We start from the raw sequence: 18,594 nt of genomic DNA, 5'->3' as shown, positions 1-18,594 counted from the left end.
TTGCATCGCAGTATATCCAGTCTCTGCAGAGCACTGCACCCCAGTATATCCAGTCTCTAAAGAGCATTGCACACCAGTATATCCAGTCTCTAAAGAGCACTGCATCCCAGTATATCCAGTCTCTGCAGAGCACTGCATCCAAGTATATCTAGTCTCTGCTGAGCATTGCACCCCAGTATATCCAGTCTCTGCAGAGCACTGCATCCCAGTATATCCAGTCTCTGCAGAGCATTGCATCGCAGTATATCCAGTCTCTGCAGAGCATTGCCCCCCAGTATATCCAGTCTCTAAAGAGCATTGCACACCAGTATATCCAGTTCCTGCTGAGCTTTACACCACAGTAAATTCAGTCCCTTCAGAGCATTACACCCAGTATATCCAGTCTCTGCAGAGCATTACATCTCAGTATATCCAGTCCCTGCAGAGAATTACATCACAGTATATCCAGTCTCTGCAGAGCACTGCATCCAAGTATATCCAGTCTCTGCAGAGCACTGCATCCAAGTATATCCAGTCTCTGCAGAGCACTGCATCCAAGTATATCCAGTCTCTGCAGAGCATTGCACCCCAGTATATCCAGTCTCTGCAGAGCACTGCATCCCAGTATATCTAGTCTCTGCAGAGCATTGCATCGCAGTATATCCAGTCTCTGCAGAGCATTGCACCCCAGTACATCCAGTCTCTAAAGAGCATTGCACACCAGTATATCCAGTCTCTGCAGAGCACTGCATCCCAGTATATCCAGTCTCTGCAGAGCATTGCACCCCAGTATATCCAGTCTCTGCAGAGCACTGCATCCCAGTATATCCAGTCTCTGCAGAGCATTGCATCGCAGTATATCCAGTCTCTGCAGAGCATTGCACCCCAGTATATCCAGTCTCTAAAGAGCATTGCACACCAGTATATCCAGTTCCTGCTGAGCTTTACACCACAGTAAATTCAGTCCCTTCAGAGCATTACACCCAGTATATCCAGTCTCTGCAGAGCATTACATCTCAGTATATCCAGTCCCTGCAGAGAATTACACCCCAGTATATCCAGTCTCTGCAGAGCATTACATCACAGTATATCCAGTCTCTGCAGAGCACTGCATCCAAGTATATCCAGTCTCTGCAGAGCACTGCATCCAAGTATATCCAGTCTCTGCAGAGCATTGCATTGCAGTATATCCAGTCTCTGCAGAGCATTGCACCCCAGTATATCCAGTCTCTAAAGAGCATTGCACACCAGTATATCCAGTTCCTGCTGAGCATTACACCACAGTAAATTCAGTCCCTTCAGAGCATTACACCCAGTATATCCAGTCTCTGCAGAACATTACATCTCAGTATATCCAGTCCCTGCAGAGCATTACATCCCAGTATATCCAGTCCCTGCAGAGCATTACACCCCAGTATATCCAGTCTCTGCAGAGCATTACATCACAGTATATCCAGTCCCTGCAGAGCATTACATCCCAGTATATCCAGTCCCTGCAGAGCATTACACCTGTGTCACTCTCCTATTGATGTTCTAGCTGACCAGAAAGATCACCCATTTTACCAAACCCCATAACCGCTTCACCCTTACTGATCACACAGGCATTATATCATCACTCCCTCCACTACTCATCCCCGCCCCCTGTACTGATCACATGACGGTGACATCATCACAGGTCCTTCTCTACCACTTCTCTCCACTGCTGAGCTCCACCCCCTCCTGATCACATGACAGTGACATCATGAAGAGGACACACAGACAGCAGAGGTAGAAGGAAGAGGACACACAGACAGCAGAGGTAGAAGGAAGAGGACACAGACAGCAGAGGAAGGAGGAGGAGGAAACCCCAGTATATCCAGACCCTGCAGAGCATTACATCCCAGTACATTCAAGAGTTAAACATGGTGGAGACAGGACCTCAGCTCCTCCCCCCATAAGGCTCTGCTCCTGTCAGGATTCTGCTGCAGTCTCCTCCGCGCACCTGACACAGATCAGTAATAGAGGGATAACCGCCCTACAGGGACCGCCTCCACCGCTCAGCTCCGCCCCCTGCACTGATCACATGACGGTGACATCATCACAGGTCCTTCTCTACCACTTCTCTCCACTGCTGAGCTCCGCCCCCTACACTGATCACATGACGGTGACATCATCACAGGTCCTTTCCTACCACTTCTCTCCACTGCTGAGCTCCGCCCCCTGCACTGATCACATGACAGTGACATCATCCCAGGTCCTTCAGCTCTTGCAGTGCAGCAGATACAGAGCAGGTCCTGGTCGGTAGTCACTGCTGTGGTGTCTGGAGCCTCTTCTTCTCTCTGGTATCAGCCATTTCTCCAGAATCCCCCTTTATCCCCGGTGCTGGGGGCTCTGAGAAGCGGGGTCTCTCCAGGAGCAGTAAGTGCGGTTCTGGATCTCACTAATGCTCTTGTCCCTGGAGGATTTCCAGCCTCGCCTCTCCTCTCCTCATAAAGGCGCCTGCAGTACTAGAAGCCTCCAGCTCCTCCAGGTCTCTCCTCTTCTCCTGAATGACCACCAAGGATGGACAGGAAGGAGATCAGCAGAAGAATATTAGACCTCACCTTGGAGATCATCTCCCTGCTGAGCGGAGAGGTAAACTTTTCTAGATTTCTCTCCTCTTTATTGTATTCTGTAACAAGTCAGACATCGGGAAGGAGAATCCATCATAGGAAGTGATAGGAAGAGTCCAGGGTCCTGGAGAACGGCCTCCAGACCTTCCAAGTGACGGAGAACCTGAAGATCAGCCACCAGTATGGTCAGTGATGTATCATGGAGACCAATAGTCATGTTGTAGGAGCCATGAGAAGGTAAGTAGGCAGGTTGTACCCAGGAGGAGAGGAAGCAGAGGAGGAGATGGCCGGAGTGTGGCCTGGAGGGAGGATTTCTACTACTAGTCTGACATCTAGATGATACTGGACTATAACAAGGAGGCCTCCACTACATCTAGATGATACTGGACTATAACAAGGAGGCCTCCACTACGTCTAGAGGAAAGAAGGTTTCTCCACCAACATAGAAGAGGAGTCTTTACTGTAAGAGCAGTGAGACTATGGAGCTCTCTGCCAGAGGAGGGAGTCATGGGGCATTCTCTAGAAGAGTCCAGAAGGGGCCTGGAGGTCTGGAGGGTAATAATATTCCAGCTTCTAGTGACTAGATTACTGGAGATGGGGCCATGATCCAGGGAGGGATTCTGAGTGTAGATCTGGAGTCAGGAAGGAATTTCTTTCCCTAAGTGTCTCTCTCCATCCACAGGATTACACCATAGTGAAGAAGACATCGAGGGGGACTCCCATCATCGATGATTCAGTAGGGTGGAGCAGGACCCCCATCACTGAGCCTCCCCCCCTGATACATGAGCAGAAGATCCTAGAACTCACCCACAAGATGATGGAGCTGCTGACTGGAGAGGTGACACTGCTGGGAATGCTGGGAAATTCTCCAGTAACAGCACTGGAGGGGTCTGGGTGATGACGGTGTCATTGTGTTGTCAGGTTCCTGTAAGGTGTCAGGATGTGGCGGTCTATTTCTCCATGGAGGAGTGGGAGTATGTAGAAGGACACCAGGATCTGTACAAGGAGGCCATGATGGAGGCTCCCCGGCCTCTGACATCACCAGGTAAGAAGAGACGAGGTGAGAAGAGGCCGTGTTAGAGCCTCAGTCCGGTCATGTGCAGTGTGTACACGCGTGTAATGACATGTAATGTAGGAGCTCCACATGTTATTCTACGGTCACATCATGTTAGAGCCTACATTTCCCATATACATCACATTTCTCCATAGGCTCCATCCTCCTGACAGATATAGTGTCCTCTTGGCCTCCATCGGCCGGTACAGTAGATGACACTATTCTATACAGAGGATCCTGCAGGAGAACCTGCACCGTGCCGTATACATGGGGCTTATGGGTGACGTCTGCCCCTGTGTGACTATATAGAATGATAGGACTGTACAGGGGAGACGTCACCTCCTTCTATCAGAGATCTACGTTAGGAAACCCTCCTGATATCTACCTCTGATGGAAGGCTCGACGTGGTGTGAACACATCCTTATTCCAGTAGTTCTCCTCCCTTCATGTCTGGGATCCTCTAGTCACTCCACAAGCAGAGAAGACACAAGGTGCTATGTGTGACTGGAGGAGAAGGTGGGATCACCGGGCTCTTCTCTCTCCTCCTCCAGTCTGTGGTCCTGTCAGAGCGGACATGTGTCTTCTAGCAGTAGATGTACGGCCCGGAGTGTTCAGGCTGCGGAGGCTCCACAATATGTCATGGGCTCCGCTTTCTCTTACTCTGAGGATCTGCTCCAGGATACATAGGAGTGGGGTGACATGGGGGGTGCAGATGAATCGGGCAGCCTGAGGGGGTGACAGACGTCCCTGATCAGCAGCCGATCCCTGAGCTCCACACACACGTTCCTCGCTTTACTGTACTGCTGCATTAGGGTGTGTTCACACATGGCAGGTTTGTTGCAGAGGTTTCCGCTCCTGAAATCCGTCCCATATATGTGAATGTGGATGTTCCTGCAGCAGGGGATGGATATAGCGGTGGTGGAGGCTATTGACAGCCTTGTTTGTTGAGTCCTATTTATATACAACTGGTGCAGATTTTGTTAACCAGCTGCCTTCTCTCCATGGGGCCCAGGACGTGTGTGCAAATCTGATGTAGCTTTAGATCGTATTCCTGCAGAAATATAGAAAATTCTGAAAGGTTCACAAACTTTCAGGCACCGCTGTATATTTCTGTTTTCTGTTGGAACCGTTTCTAATTTTGGCCAGCATAATAGAAAGGTTGTAAATTATCTACTAGGTGGTTTAACCACCTCGGCCCCCCTAGCTTAAACCAGAGCACTTTTTACACTTCGGCACTACACTACTTTCACCGTTTATCGCTCGGTCATGCAACTTACCACCCAAATGAATTTTACCTCCTTTTCTTCTCACTAATAGAGCTTTCATTTGGTGGATGCTGCTGACATTTTTACTTTTTTTTGTTATTAATCGAAATTTAACGAAATTTTAGCAAAAAATGACATTTTTTACTTTCAGTTGTAAAATGTTTCTAAAAAAACAACATCTATATATAAATTTTTCTCTAAATTTATTGTTCTACATGTCTTTGATAAAAAAAAAAATGTTTGGGTAAAAGTTATAGCGTTTACAAACTATGGTACAAAAATGTGAATTTCCGCATTTTGAAGCAGCTCTGACTTTCTGAGTACCTGTCATGTTTCCTGAGGTTCTACAATGCCCAGACAGTAGAAAAAAAACACAAATGACCCCATTTCGGAAAGTAGACGCCCCAAGGTATTCGCTGATGGGCATAGTGAGTTCATAGAACTTTTTATTTGATTAATTTATTTTTTTTTATTCTTACAAAGTCTCATATTCCACTAACTTGTGACAAAAAAATAAAAACTTCCATGAACTTACTAAGCCCATCATGAAATACCTTGGGGTGTCTTCTTTCCAAAATGGGGTGACTTGTGGGGTAGTTATACTGCCCTGGCATTTTAGGGGCCCAGATGCGTGAGAAGAAGTTTGAAATCAAAATCTGTAAAAAATGGCCTGTGAAATTTGAAAGGTGCTCTTTGGAATGTGGGCCCCTTTGCCCACCTAGGCTGCAAAAAAGTGTCACACATCTGGTATCGCCGTACTCAGGAGAAGTTGGGGAATGTGTTTTGGGGTGTCATTTTACATATACCCATGCTGGGTGAGATAAATATCTTGGTCAAATGCCAACTTTGTATAAAAAAAATGGGAAAAGTTGTCTTTTGCCGAGATATTTCTGTCACCCAGCATGGGTATATGTAAAAAGACACCCCAAAACACATTCCCCAACTTCTCCTGAGTACGGCGATACCAGATGTGTGACACTTTTTTTTGCAGCCTAGGTGGGCAAAGGGGCCCACATTCCAAAGAGCACCTTTTGGATTTCACCGTCAATTTTTTCCAGATTTTTATTTCAAACTACTTTGCACGCATTTGGGCCCCTAAAATGCCAGGGCAGTATAACTACCCCACAAGTGACCCCATTTTGGAAAGAAGACACCCCAAGGTATTTCGTGATGGGCATAGTGAGTTCATGGAAGTTTTTATTTTTTGTCACAAGTTAGTGGAATATGAGACTTTGTAAGGAAAAAAAATAAATAAATCATCATGTGGCGATACCACATGTGTGACACTTCTTTGCAGCCTAGATGCGCAAAGGGGCCCAAATTCCTTTTAGGAGGGCATTTTTAGACCTTTGGATCCCAGACTTCTTCTCACGCTTTAGGGCCCCTAAAAAGCCAGGGCAGTATAAATACCCCACATGTGACCCCATTTTGGAAAGAAGACACCCCAAGGTATTCAATGAGGGGCCTGGCGAGTTCAAAGAATTTTTTATTTTTTGTCACAAGTTAGCGGAAAATGATGTTTTTTCATTTTTTTTTCTTACAAAGTCTCATATTCCACTAACTTGTGACAAAAAATAAAAACTTCCATGAACTCACTATGCCCATCACGAAATACCTTGGGGTGTCTTCTTTCCAAAATGGGGTCACATGTGGGGTATTTATACTGCCCTGGCATTTTAGGGGCCCTAAAGCGTGAGAAGAAGTCTGGAATATAAATGTCTAAAACATTTTACGCATTTGGATTCCGTGAGGGGTATGGTAAGGTCATGTGAGATTTTATTTTTTTGACACAAGTTAGTGGAATATGAGACTTTGTAAGAAAAAACAAAAATCAATTTCCACTAACTTGTGCCAAAAAAATTTCTGAATGGAGCCTTACAGGGGGATGATCAGGGAGTCTATATGGGGTGATCACCACCCTGTCATTGATCACCCCTCTGTAAGGCTCCATTCAGACGTCCGTATGTGTTTTGCGGATCCGATCCATGGATGCGTGGATCCGTAAAACACATACAGCGTCTGAATGGAGCCTTACAGGTGGGTGATCAATGACAGGGGGGTGATCAGGGAGTCTATATGGGGTGATCAGGAGTTCATAAGGGGTTAATAAGTGACGGGGGGGGGTGTAGTGTAGTGGTGTTTGGTGCTACTTTACAGAGCTACCTGTGTCCTCTGGTGGTCGATCCAAGCAAAAGGGACCACCAGAGGACCAGGTAGCAGGTATATTAGACGCTGTTATCAAAACAGCGTCTAATATACCTGTTGGGGGTTAAAAAAAATCGCATCTACAGCCTGTCAGCGAACGATCGCCGCTGGCAGGCTGTAGATCCAGTCTCTAACCTTCCGATCCTGTGTGCGCACGTTCACAGGAAATCTCACCTCTCGCGAGATGATGCACTGATGCGTCCAGGAGGAATGAATCGACCGCCTCCAGGACGCATCTGTGCGTTATGCGGTCCTGTAGCGGTTAAAAAAAGAAAATCACTAAACCTTTTTTTACTCCTAACAGAACATCACAGTAAGAACTCTGGAGGAACCTTCATGTTATCGCTAGATCATATAGTAGAGGATGAAGATATCAGGCAGCACTCTTCAGGAATAAACCTTGTTACCTGTAATGTACATCCAGGACTTCACAGAACAGATCTGTCATATAATCCTCCTGATCATGAGGAACCTTCTCCTGACCAATCACAGATTGTTACCACAAGTCCCGGGCAGAAAGAGGGTAAAAGATTTCAGTGTGCGGAATGTGGAAAACAATTTGCACATCACTCCAGCCTTTTTGCCCACAGTAGAATGCACACAGGAGAGAAGCCATATTCCTGTTCAACATGTGGGAAATGTTTTATATATAGATCAAAACTTGTTACACATGAGAAGTTTCACGCAGGAGAGAAGCCGTATGCGTGTTCAGAATGTGGTAAAGGTTTTGCACAAAAGTCAGATCTTATTTTGCACCAGAGAATTCACACAGGAGAGAAACCATTTTCATGTTCAGAATGTGGGAAAGGTTTTATTACTAATCACCACCTTAAGCTTCATCTGCGAATTCACACAGGAGAGAAACCATATTCATGTTCAGAATGTGGGAAATGTTTTAATTATAAATCATGTCTTCATACACATGAAAGAACCCACAGAGGAGATAAGCCATTTTCATGTTCAGAATGTGGGAAATGTTTTATCACCAAAGACAAGCTCAAGCTTCATCAGAATAGTCACAAAGGGGAGAAGCCGTATTCATGTTCAGAATGTGGGAAATGTTTTATGCAAAAGTCAGACCTCATTACACATGACAGAATTCACACAGGAGAGTAACCATTTTCATGTTCAGAATGTGGAAGATGTTTTTTTACTAAACACCACCTCAAGCTTCACCAGAAAATTCACACAGGAGAGAAGCCATATTCATGTTCAGAATGTGGGAAATGTTTTACAGATAAATCATGTCTTCATAAACATGAAAGAAGTCACATAGGAGAGAAGCCGTTTAAATGTTTAGAATGTGGAAAATGTAAACATGAGAGAAGTCAGACAGGGGAGAAGCCCTTTTCATGTTCAGAATGTGGGAAAGGTTTTATTTCTAAACACAACCTCAAGGTTCATCAGAGAATTCACACAGGAGAGCAGCCGTATTAATGTTCAGAATGTGAAAAAATGTTTTAATTCTAAACATAGTCTCAAGGTTCATTAGAGAATTCGCACAGGAGAAAAGCCATATTCATGTTCAGAATATGAAACATTTTTTACAAATAAATCAGATCTTGTTAGACATGAAAAAAATCACACAGGAGAGAAGTGATGTTGATTCCCTATATATGAAAAATAAAAAATGTTTTACAGAATTTACACAGAGAAGAATCCATATTCTTCTTTACTCTGAGGACCATTATGTGTAACATATAGAAGCTTCTCATATATTCATATTTTCGTGAATTTGATATTTTCTTGATAGTGAAAAATCGGCAATGTAATATTCGCATAATTCGCACGAAATACAGGCGTGGGTCACTTTTGCTACATTTTCCAAGCTGCTAGAAGTTTCCGGAGACTGGAGAAAATGGTTGGCACAGCAGAACATCAAAAATGGCTTTATATGCAGTTAGAGCGCTGCAATATATTCGCGATTGCGCTAATCGGCACTAATGATGCAAATACTTTGGCGCAATATGAAACTTCAAATTTTAGCAGGTAACATAGTACATAAGGCCAAAAAAAGACATTAGTCCATCCAGTTCGGCCTGTTATCCTGCAATCTAGATGTTTGTATGGACAGCAGAACCTATCACACTACCTAACATACTGCACTGCAACAGCTACACTATATCAGGATATAACCTACACTGACTATCCCCCACTATCTGTATTATATATATCAGCTAACTATCTATCTATTGTGTGGAAAGCACAGAACACAGCAATGTCACTGCTGTCTCTCTCAGAACTTAAAAAAAACCTGTGGAATATGGCTGCTGGGGAGGTTCTTATATAGTAAGGGGTAGGCAACTTTCCTATTGGTTGCTAGGGATGTTGCTAAGCTCAGACAAAGACATTGCAGCCTTCTTATTGGCCCACAAGCAAGAAGGGAGGTTACTGATGAAAAAAAATCTAGAATATTCGAAATTACGAATATATATCACTATATTCTAAATATTCGCGAATTCTCAAAGTGCCGATATTCGCGATTAATATTCGCGATTTGAATATTTGCGTCCAACACTAGTCAGCAATATGGTAGAGAGAGAAGAGGCAGGTTGAGAAGCCTCTGTATGTTACAAATAGCTGCCATTATAGTATAGTACACGGTGAAGACAGGCAGTCAGTAATTCTAAGAGTGCTGCAATGGAGACACTTTCCAGGCTAATAAAATACACACCTTTCCCTAATAAATTATATTACAAAAAGTATTAAAATCACTGTCCCCACGCAATAATAAAAATAAACTGAAATGGCAGGTACATGTTAAGGCCGAATGCACATGGCCGTGTTCTGCGGTCGAGAGCGGTCCGTGGTATGCCGGGCTGGATTCCTGTTCAGAGCAGGAGTGCACGGCATCATTGGTTGCTATGACGCCGTGCGCTTCATGCAGCCGCTGCACTACAGTAATACACTCGTATGACGCCGTGCCCTCCTGCTCTAAACGGGAATCCAGCCCGGCATTCCATGGACCGCTCTCGGCCGCGGAACACGGACGTGTGCATTCAGCCGAAGGCTGGGTTCACACGGTGGAGTCATAGAGCAGACTAGGTGCAGTTTTACCTGGAAAATCACTTGGCAATTAACAATCAATAAAAACCAGACTGATTTGTGGTAAAACCTCTTGTCGGGAGGAAACAGATTCTTCAAACGAAGCAGAGGTCAGAAGAATGGTGAAATAAAAGTAAAAGAAGAAATAGGCGAGCTGTGGTGTCATATCCGGCCTAAGAGACCGTCGGAGAGTTCTGGATTTGTTGTTATAAAATTGGGGTTCGTTCCTATAAAACAGATTGAGAACTGAAAACTTTTTGTCTAATTTTTATTGTATTCTACTATATGTTTCCAGAAGATTGGGACTTAAAATGTATTTCTATGATGTGGATATGGTCAAGCACTGCAGGAGGTGCGGTATCCCCGTTGTGCTTCACAAAGAAAGTCCGTTTGATCCGGAGACTACATCTTATACAGTCCTGATCAAAAGTTTAAGACCACTTGAAAAAGGGCAAAAATATCATATTTAGCATGGCTGGATCTTACCAAGGTTCCAAGTAGAGCTTCAACATGCAACAAGAAGAAATGGGAGTGAGACAAAACATTTTTTGAGCATTCAATTTAATGAAAACAACGAATAAACTGAAACAGGCTGTTTTTCATTAGATCAAAAGTTTAGGACCACACCTCCCAAAAAAACCTAAACCCCCCCCCCAAAACAGAAATCAAACTTCCAAACATGAACTCAGTACTGAGTAGCCTCGCCGTTATTGTTGATCACTTCAAAAATTTGTTTCGGCATGCTTGATGCAAGCGTTTCCATGAGGTGAGTGGGAACATTTCTCCAAGTGGTGAAGACGGCCGCACGAAGGCCATCTACTGTCTGGAACTGTTGTCCATTTTTGTAAACTTCCCTTGCCATCCATCCCCAAAGGTTCTCTATTGGATTTAGATCAGGGGAACACGCAGGATGGGCCAAAAGAGTGATGTTATTCTCCTGGAAGAAGTCCCTTGTCCTGCGGGCATTGTGTACTGTAGAGTCCTGTTGAAAAACCCAGTCGTTACCACACAGACGAGGGCCCTCAGTCATGAGGAATGCTCTCTGCAACATCTGGACATAGCCAGTGGCCGTTTGACACCCCTGCACTTCCTGAAGCTCCATTGTTCCACTGAAGGAAAAAGCACCCCAGACCATTATTGCACCCCCTCCACTGTGGCACGTAGAAAACATCTCAGGTGGGATCTGCTTGTCATGCCAGTAACGTTGGAAATTATCAGGACCATCAAGGTTAATTTTTTTCTCTTTAAAGAATAAAACTTTCTTCCACCTTTGAATGTCCCATGTTTGGTGCTCTCTTGCAAAGTCCAAAAGAGCAGTTCTGTGGCGTTCAAGGAGACGAGGTCTTTGAAGACGTTTTTTGTTTTTGAAGCCCTTCAGTCTCAGATGCCGTCTGATGGTTATAGGGCTGCAGTCAGCACCAGTAAGGGCCTTAATTTGGGTCGAGGATCGTCCAGTGTCTTGACGGACAGCCAATTGGATCCTCCGGCTCAGTGCTGGTGAAATTTTTTGGGGTCTTCCACTTGACTTTTTTGTTCCATAACCCTCAGGATCATTTAAGAAAGTGATGGCGCGCTGTGAGAGACCCTGCTTATGCAGTTCAACAACCCGACCACGCTCAAAAAGGGAGAGTTTTTTTGCCTTTGCCATCACAAACTGTGACTACCTGAAAGAAAATGACAATGAATCCACATCTTTGCACAGATTTGGCCTTTTAAAGGCATGTGGTCCTAAAATTTGGATCAGCTAAAAAACAGCCTGTTTCAGTTTAATCGTTATTTTCAATTAATTGAATGCTCAAAAAATGTTTAGTCTCACTCTCATTTCTTCTTGTTGCATGTTGAAGCTCTACTTGGAACCTTGTTAAGATCCATCAATGTAAAGATTTTTGGCCATTTTTCAAGTGGTCTTAAACTTTTGTTCAGGACTGTATATATGAGACTTTTCAGCTGCTTGTGATAGATTACGTAGACAAAACTTTAATATAGACAGCACTTTAGGTGAGTAACCCCTTCAGGAGATATTGATTTTTCACCTTCCTGACACGGTCAAATTTTGTATGTATTTGTGGTAATAACTTTGGAATGCTTTTACTTATCCAAGCCATTCTAAGATCTTTTCGTGACACATCATACTTCATGTTCGTAGTACATATGAGTCAATATGTTTTAACTTTACTTATAAAGAAAAATCCAAAATTTATGGAAAATTTGAAAATAATTGCTATTTTCACTGCTTTTAAGACAGTAATGAGCCCTGATAAAATAGTTATTCATTAACATTCACCATATACTGTATGTCTGTATGTTTATATTGGCACCATTTTGTCATTTTATTTCTCTTCAGACGTTAGAAGGCAGTTATGAAGTCAGTTTGTGGGGCTTACATAGTAGAAACTACCCATAAATGACCCCATTTTAGAAACTACACCACTCAAACTATTCAAAACTGATTTTACAAACTTTTTTTTAAACCCTTTACGTTTTACAAGAATTAAAGGAACATGGAGGTGAAATTTCACGATTTCACTTTTTTTTTGCAGATTTTCCTTTTCAACCCATTCCTATAAGGCAGTAAGAGTTAACAGGAAATCAAACCTCAATATCTATTATCCTGATTCTGCAGTTTACAGAAACACCCCATATGTGGTCGTAAACTGCTGTATGGGCACACGGCAGGCCTCAGAAGGGAAGAAGCACCATGTGGTTTTTGGAGGGTAGATTTTAATGGAATGATTTTCGAGCACCATGTCACATTCAAAGAGACCCTAAGATACCCATACATTATAAACCCCCAAAAACTGACCCCATTTTGGGGACTACACCCCTCAAGGTATTCATTAAGGGATGGAGTGAGCATTTTGATGCCACAGATATGTTGTAGAAATGTGAAGTGAAAATTGCAATTTTATTCCACACATATGGCATGCAGTGCCCAGCGTGTACCATCTGAGATTCACCACACCCCTTTAATTGATAGGCGCATTATGCTGGGTATTGAAATGCCACAAATATGGATGTAAACTGCTGTTTGGGTGCTCCTCAGGGTTCAGAAGAAAAAGAGCACCATTTGGCTTTTGCAGCGCAGATTTTGATGGCACGGTTACGGGCGCCATGTTGCTATTGATCAGCCTCTGGGGACCAGTGCAGCCATTATCTGACAACCATATGTTTTTAAATTCTCTCTCAACAGAGCTGTGTCAGGACTCATTTTTTGCAGCATGAGTTGTCATCATCATTGGTTCTATTTTGCAGTACATATGACTGTTTGATCACCTTTTATTCAACTTTTTTGAGAACAGGATGTAGAAAAGGCGGCAACTCTGCCATCGCTTTTTGTGTCTTGTTATTGTGGCGTACAACGTGCGGGAAAAATTATGTTATCTGCTGGTCAGTATGATTACAGAGATTTTATATTTTTATTTTTTTTACCTTTCACCACTTTTGCACAAAGCATTTTTGAAAGAAAATCCTGTTTTTGTGTCCCCATTTTCTGACAGCCATATTTTTTTTTATTTTTCTGCCGATCGTCTTGTGTGGGGACTTGTTTTTAGTGGGATGAGTGGATGTTTTGATTGGTACTAGTTTGGGGTACATTGTACTTTTTAATTGCTCGCTATTATACTTTTTGTAAGGCAACATGACCCAAAAATTGCGATTTTGGCACAGTTTTAATTTATTTATTACGGGGTAGATCATGTGATCTAGAGCCGGTCGTTGTGGACATGACGATACCTAATATGTCTTTTTTTATTTTCATTTTTTTTATTGTATATAAATTAAGGGCAAAGGGTACTTTTCTTTTTTTACTTAAAACTTTTTATTATTGGCCCATTGTGAGACATCAACTTTTCAGGGTTTGATCCTTTTTTTCTATGCAGTATAGCACATGCTGAATTGTACTGCATTGAGTTTGTCAGTGTATTACACCGACAGTCTGCCCAAGCCTCTGTAGCTTGAAGGCCTGTGTAAGGAATCGGGTGTCATAGCAGCCATTGGGCCCTCTGTCTTCGCAGCACGCGGACCTGATGGGGTGAAGGAGGGAGCCTCCTCCCTCTGCAAAGACCATAGATGTTGCAGTCAGCTTTGATAGAGGCATCTAATGGGTTAATGTGCCGTTTCCAGCGATGCTGGCAGATGCAGCCAGGACCCTTGATCGAGCAGACGCTGTTTCCGTGCCCGCTTGATCAACTTTGGGAAGTCACTACCCGTTGCGCTGTAAATGTACGCCGCAAGTCAGGACGGGGTAAAGAAAGTGGGTGCAAACACCCCAGTGGTGAGGTCCAGCGCCCACAAGCAGATGATCAAAAGTACTATAGAAATGGAGACGGCACTCCCAAGTGCAAACGCTAGACTAAGTGCACATTTATATAGAAAGTAGTGACATCATCAAATGAGACTCTCCATTAACCCCAGTGACATCATGGAAGTCAAAGCACTAGCCAATGGGAACACTGGCCCAGATGAAGAATAATGTATACAGAGAAGCAGTTACGTTTGATATTACAATGTGTCAAGGGGGCGTAACACAATGTTGTCAGTCCACTGCCCGTACTCAGCGGCTGCGCAGTGTGATGGAGAGATCAGACAGCGCTGACCCTACGGGGCTACCTATGGTCTCAGGTTAGTTCAGTCTTATATCATTGTCAATATTTGCCGTTACATTTTTACAGAAGATCCTTAAAGGGGTTCTCCGGGAACTAAGAAAATGAAAATACTTAAAGGGGTTGGCCACTATATAAGTTCTTTCCACTATATAGTGGGAGGAAGGGTAAAAATGAGTTTCCTAATATACTTTACAAAAAAACCCGAATGGTAATGTTTTTATAATGATCCCCGCCCCCTCAGCCCCACTCTGCGTGCAGCCAGTTCATTCATGGCTGCACGCGACATGGGGGAGCTTTAGAGAAAGCTTGTCTATGGCTTTATTCTAACTGCACATGTGCTGCTTTTTGTAATAAGAGCAGCGCATGCCTAGTCTGCCCCTGCCACTGGCGTGCTTTCTGCTCTGACTCTCTCTCTACAACCGGCTTATTCCTGTCAGAGTTCGGAGCGGGAAGAAAAGTAAGAGCACGTCGGAGATCAGAAACCCAGTGATCCAGTCGCAAGGGGGGACTCCTCTTTGATCACGCAGACAGTTAGTAACAGCTGGTTCTTAGCGCAGGAGCACTCCGGCAGCTCTTAACGCCCCTCAACGCCAAAATACATTGCTACCGATTGAGGACCTGCACCTCTAGTAGCCAGAGACAGTGTTAGGGGCTTATGTGTAAGTGACGCCAACTGTTTCAACCCTGAACAGAAGCCCCCTAACCCCTTAAGGACCGGGCTCATTTTCACCTTAAGGACCAGGCCATTTTTTGCAAATCTGACTAGTGTCAATTTATGTGGTTAGAACTTTAAAACGCTTTGACTTATCCAAGCCATTCTGAGATTGTTTTTTCATCACATATTGTACTTCATGACACTGGTAAAATGGAGTGAAAAAAATTACCAAATTTACCCAAAATTTAGAAAAATTAGCAAATTTCCAAGTTTCAATTTCTCTACTTCTATAATTCATAGTAATACCTACAAAAATAGTTATTATTTTACATTCCCCATATGCCTACTTCATGTTTGGATCATTTTGGGAATGACATTTTATTTTTTGGAGACGTTACAAGGCTTAGAAGTTTAGAAGCAAATCTTGAAATCTTTCAGAAATTTTCAAAAACCCACTTTTTAAGGACCAGTTCAAGTCTGAAGTCACTTTGTGAGGCTTACATAATAGAAACCACCCAAAAATGACCCCATTCTAGAAACTACACCCCTCAAGGTATTCAAAACAGATTTTACAAACGTCGTTAACCCTTTAGGTGTTCCACAAGAGTTAATGGCAAATGGAGATAACATTTCAGAATTTCGATTTTTTGGCAAATTTTCAATTTTTTCCAGTAACAAAGCAAGGGTTATCAGCCAAACAAAACTCAATATTTATTGCCCTGATTCTGTAGTTTGCATAAACACCCCATTTGTGGTTGTAAACTACTGTACGGGCATACGGTAGGGCGTAGAGGGAAAGGAGAGCCGTGTGGTTTTTGGAAGCCAGATTTTGCTGGACTGGTTTTTTGACACCATGTCCCATTTGAAGCCCCCCTGATGCACCCCTAGAGTAGAAACTTCATAAAAGTGACCCCATCTAATAAACTACACCCCTCAAGGTATTCAAAACTGCTTACAAACTTTGTTAACCCTTTAGGTGTTCCACAAGAGTTATTGGCAAATGGAGACGAAATTTCCAAATTAAAATTTTTGGGCAGATTTTCCATTTTAATACATTTTTTCCAGTAACAAAGCAAGGGTTAACAGCCAAACAAAACTCTACATTTATTGCCCTGATTCTGTAGTTTACAGAAATCCCCCATATGTGGTCGTAAACTGTTGTATGACCAAACGGCAGGGCGCACAAGGAAAGGAACTTTCTCATAGCTCTGTTTCCACACCCCTGTGATGATGTCACTACTAGAGCTAGGAGGAGTTCTCTTCCCTGTTTCTCTGCCTCTGTGATGAGGTCTTTACTTTTGGTTTCCTTCCTCCCAGCTGTTCCTCCTGTGTTTGATTTCGCTGCCTTTAAATCACCCCTCCTCCTTTGTAGAGGTGCGGATTATACTCTTCACTTTGAGCTGTATCTCTCGCTTGCGTGTCTTCACCTGTGTTACTTCTCTTCACTGGATCTGTGTCCTGCTGATGCGAGTACTTCAGATATCGTCTGCTGACTTCGGATCTGTTTGCACTCCGGCTGCAGCACCTCAGTTAAGTGTACAGACATTGTGTTTATCTGTTCTTTGCTGACTGGATCCGAGGCGACCCCGGTTCCCTCCATATACTGAGCAGGGCACCGGTGGACGTGCCCCTTCCACTATTGTAGGGGTTTCAGTGGTCTTCAGCCTCAGGTACGCGGGCATGTCTCGATCTACCATTCGGATCCGGACATGCGCATAGCAGCTTAGGGAGAGCTATTAGGGTCTGGCAGGGGTAACCCTTATTCCTCCCTAGAGTGGGTCCGTCAGTTGTTATTCTCTGTGTACACTCTTGTTGCTCATTTACAGCCGTGACAATGGTTTCTGGAAGGCAGATTTTGATGGCCTTTTTTTTGGACACCATGAAACTACAGGATAAGGTGTCAGTTTTGTTGGTACTATTTTAGGGTACATATGATTTTTGGTTGCTCTATATTACACTGTTTGTGAGGCAAAGTAACAAAAAAATAGAAATTTGGAAATTTCATCTCCATTTGCCATTAACTCTTGTGGAACATTTAAAGGGTTAACAAAGTTAGTAAAATCAGTTTTGAATACCTTGAGGGGTGTAGTTTCTTAAATGGGGTCACTTTTTGGAGTTTCTTCTCTAGGGGTATATCAGGGGGGCTTCAAATGGGACATGGTGTAAATAAACCAGTCCAGCAAAAACTGCCTTCCAAAAACCATATGGTGTTCCTTTCCTTCTGCGCCCTGCCGTGTGCCCGTACAGCAGTTTACGACCACATATGGGTTAGATCATGTGCTATTTTTATAGAGCAGGTTCTTACGGACGCGGCGATACCTAATATGTATACCTTTTATTTATTTATTTAGATTTTACACAATAATATCATTTTTGAAACAAAAAAAATCATGTTTTAGTGCCTCCATAGTCTGAGAGCCATAGTTTTATTAGTTTTTAGGCGATTGTCTCAAATTGGGTATTATTTTTGCGGGATGAGATGACGGTTAGATTGGCACTATTTTGGAGTGCATATGACTTTTTGATCGCTTGCTATTACACTTTTTGTGATGTAAGGTAACAAAAAAATTGCTTTCTTGACACCGTTTATTATTATTATTGTTTTTTTACAGTGTTCACCTGAGGGGTTAGGTCATGTGGTATTTTTATAGAGCAGGTTCTTACGGACATGGCAATACCTAATATGTATAACCTTTTTTTTATTTATTTATTGGCACCATTGTGGGGGGCATATGCCTTTTTGATCGCTTGGTGTTGCACTTTTAGTGACAAAACCAATGTTTTTTTAGCACAGTTTTTATTTTATTTTTTTGACAGTGTTTACCTGAGGGGTTATGTCATATGATATTTTTATAGATCCGGTCGTTACGGACGTGGCGATACCTAATATGTATACCTTTTTTTATTTATTTAGGTTTTACACAATAATATCATTTTTTAAACAAAAAAATCATGTTTTAGTGTCTCTATAGTCTGAGAGTCATAGTTTTTTCAGTTTTTGGGCGATTGTCTTAGGTAGGATATCATTTTTGTGGGATGAGATGACGGTTAGATTGGCACTACAGGGAGTGCAGAATTATTAGGCAAGTTGTATTTTTGAGGATTAATTTTATTATTAAACAACAACCATGTTCTCAATCAACCCAAAAAACTCATTAATATCAAAGCTGAATATTTTTGGAAGTAGTTTTTAGTT

The 18,594-nt window shown here is 43.0% G+C and overlaps 1 protein-coding gene across 1 annotated transcript; it reads left to right on the top strand.

Moving 5' to 3' along the window:
- The first annotated feature begins 2,540 nt into the window (after window positions 1-2,540).
- LOC122933902 (oocyte zinc finger protein XlCOF6.1-like) lies at window positions 2,541-8,695 on the top strand. The gene is made up of 4 exons (XM_044289006.1): window positions 2,541-2,592; window positions 3,253-3,408; window positions 3,492-3,615; window positions 7,399-8,695. The coding sequence occupies exons 2-4, from the start codon at window positions 3,385-3,387 to the stop codon at window positions 8,208-8,210; spliced, it is 960 nt and encodes a 319-aa protein (XP_044144941.1). The 5' UTR covers window positions 2,541-2,592; window positions 3,253-3,384; the 3' UTR covers window positions 8,211-8,695.
- Window positions 8,696-18,594: the final 9,899 nt, after the last annotated feature.

Source organism: Bufo gargarizans, chromosome 4 (genome assembly GCF_014858855.1).
Source record: "Bufo gargarizans isolate SCDJY-AF-19 chromosome 4, ASM1485885v1, whole genome shotgun sequence".
Lineage (NCBI taxonomy): Eukaryota > Metazoa > Chordata > Amphibia > Anura > Bufonidae > Bufo > Bufo gargarizans.
This window is presented reverse-complemented; position numbering and strand designations above follow the sequence as displayed.

Excerpts from the sequence above, each read along its gene's own strand:
- LOC122933902 (XM_044289006.1), top strand. The coding sequence starts at position 3,385 with ATGATGGAGCTGCTGACTGGAGAG. Across the intron at positions 3,409-3,491 it reads TGGAGCTGCTGACTGGAGAG|GTTCCTGTAAGGTGTCAGGA; the intron begins GTGACACTGCTG and ends TTGTGTTGTCAG. Across the intron at positions 3,616-7,398 it reads CCGGCCTCTGACATCACCAG|AACATCACAGTAAGAACTCT; the intron begins GTAAGAAGAGAC and ends TACTCCTAACAG.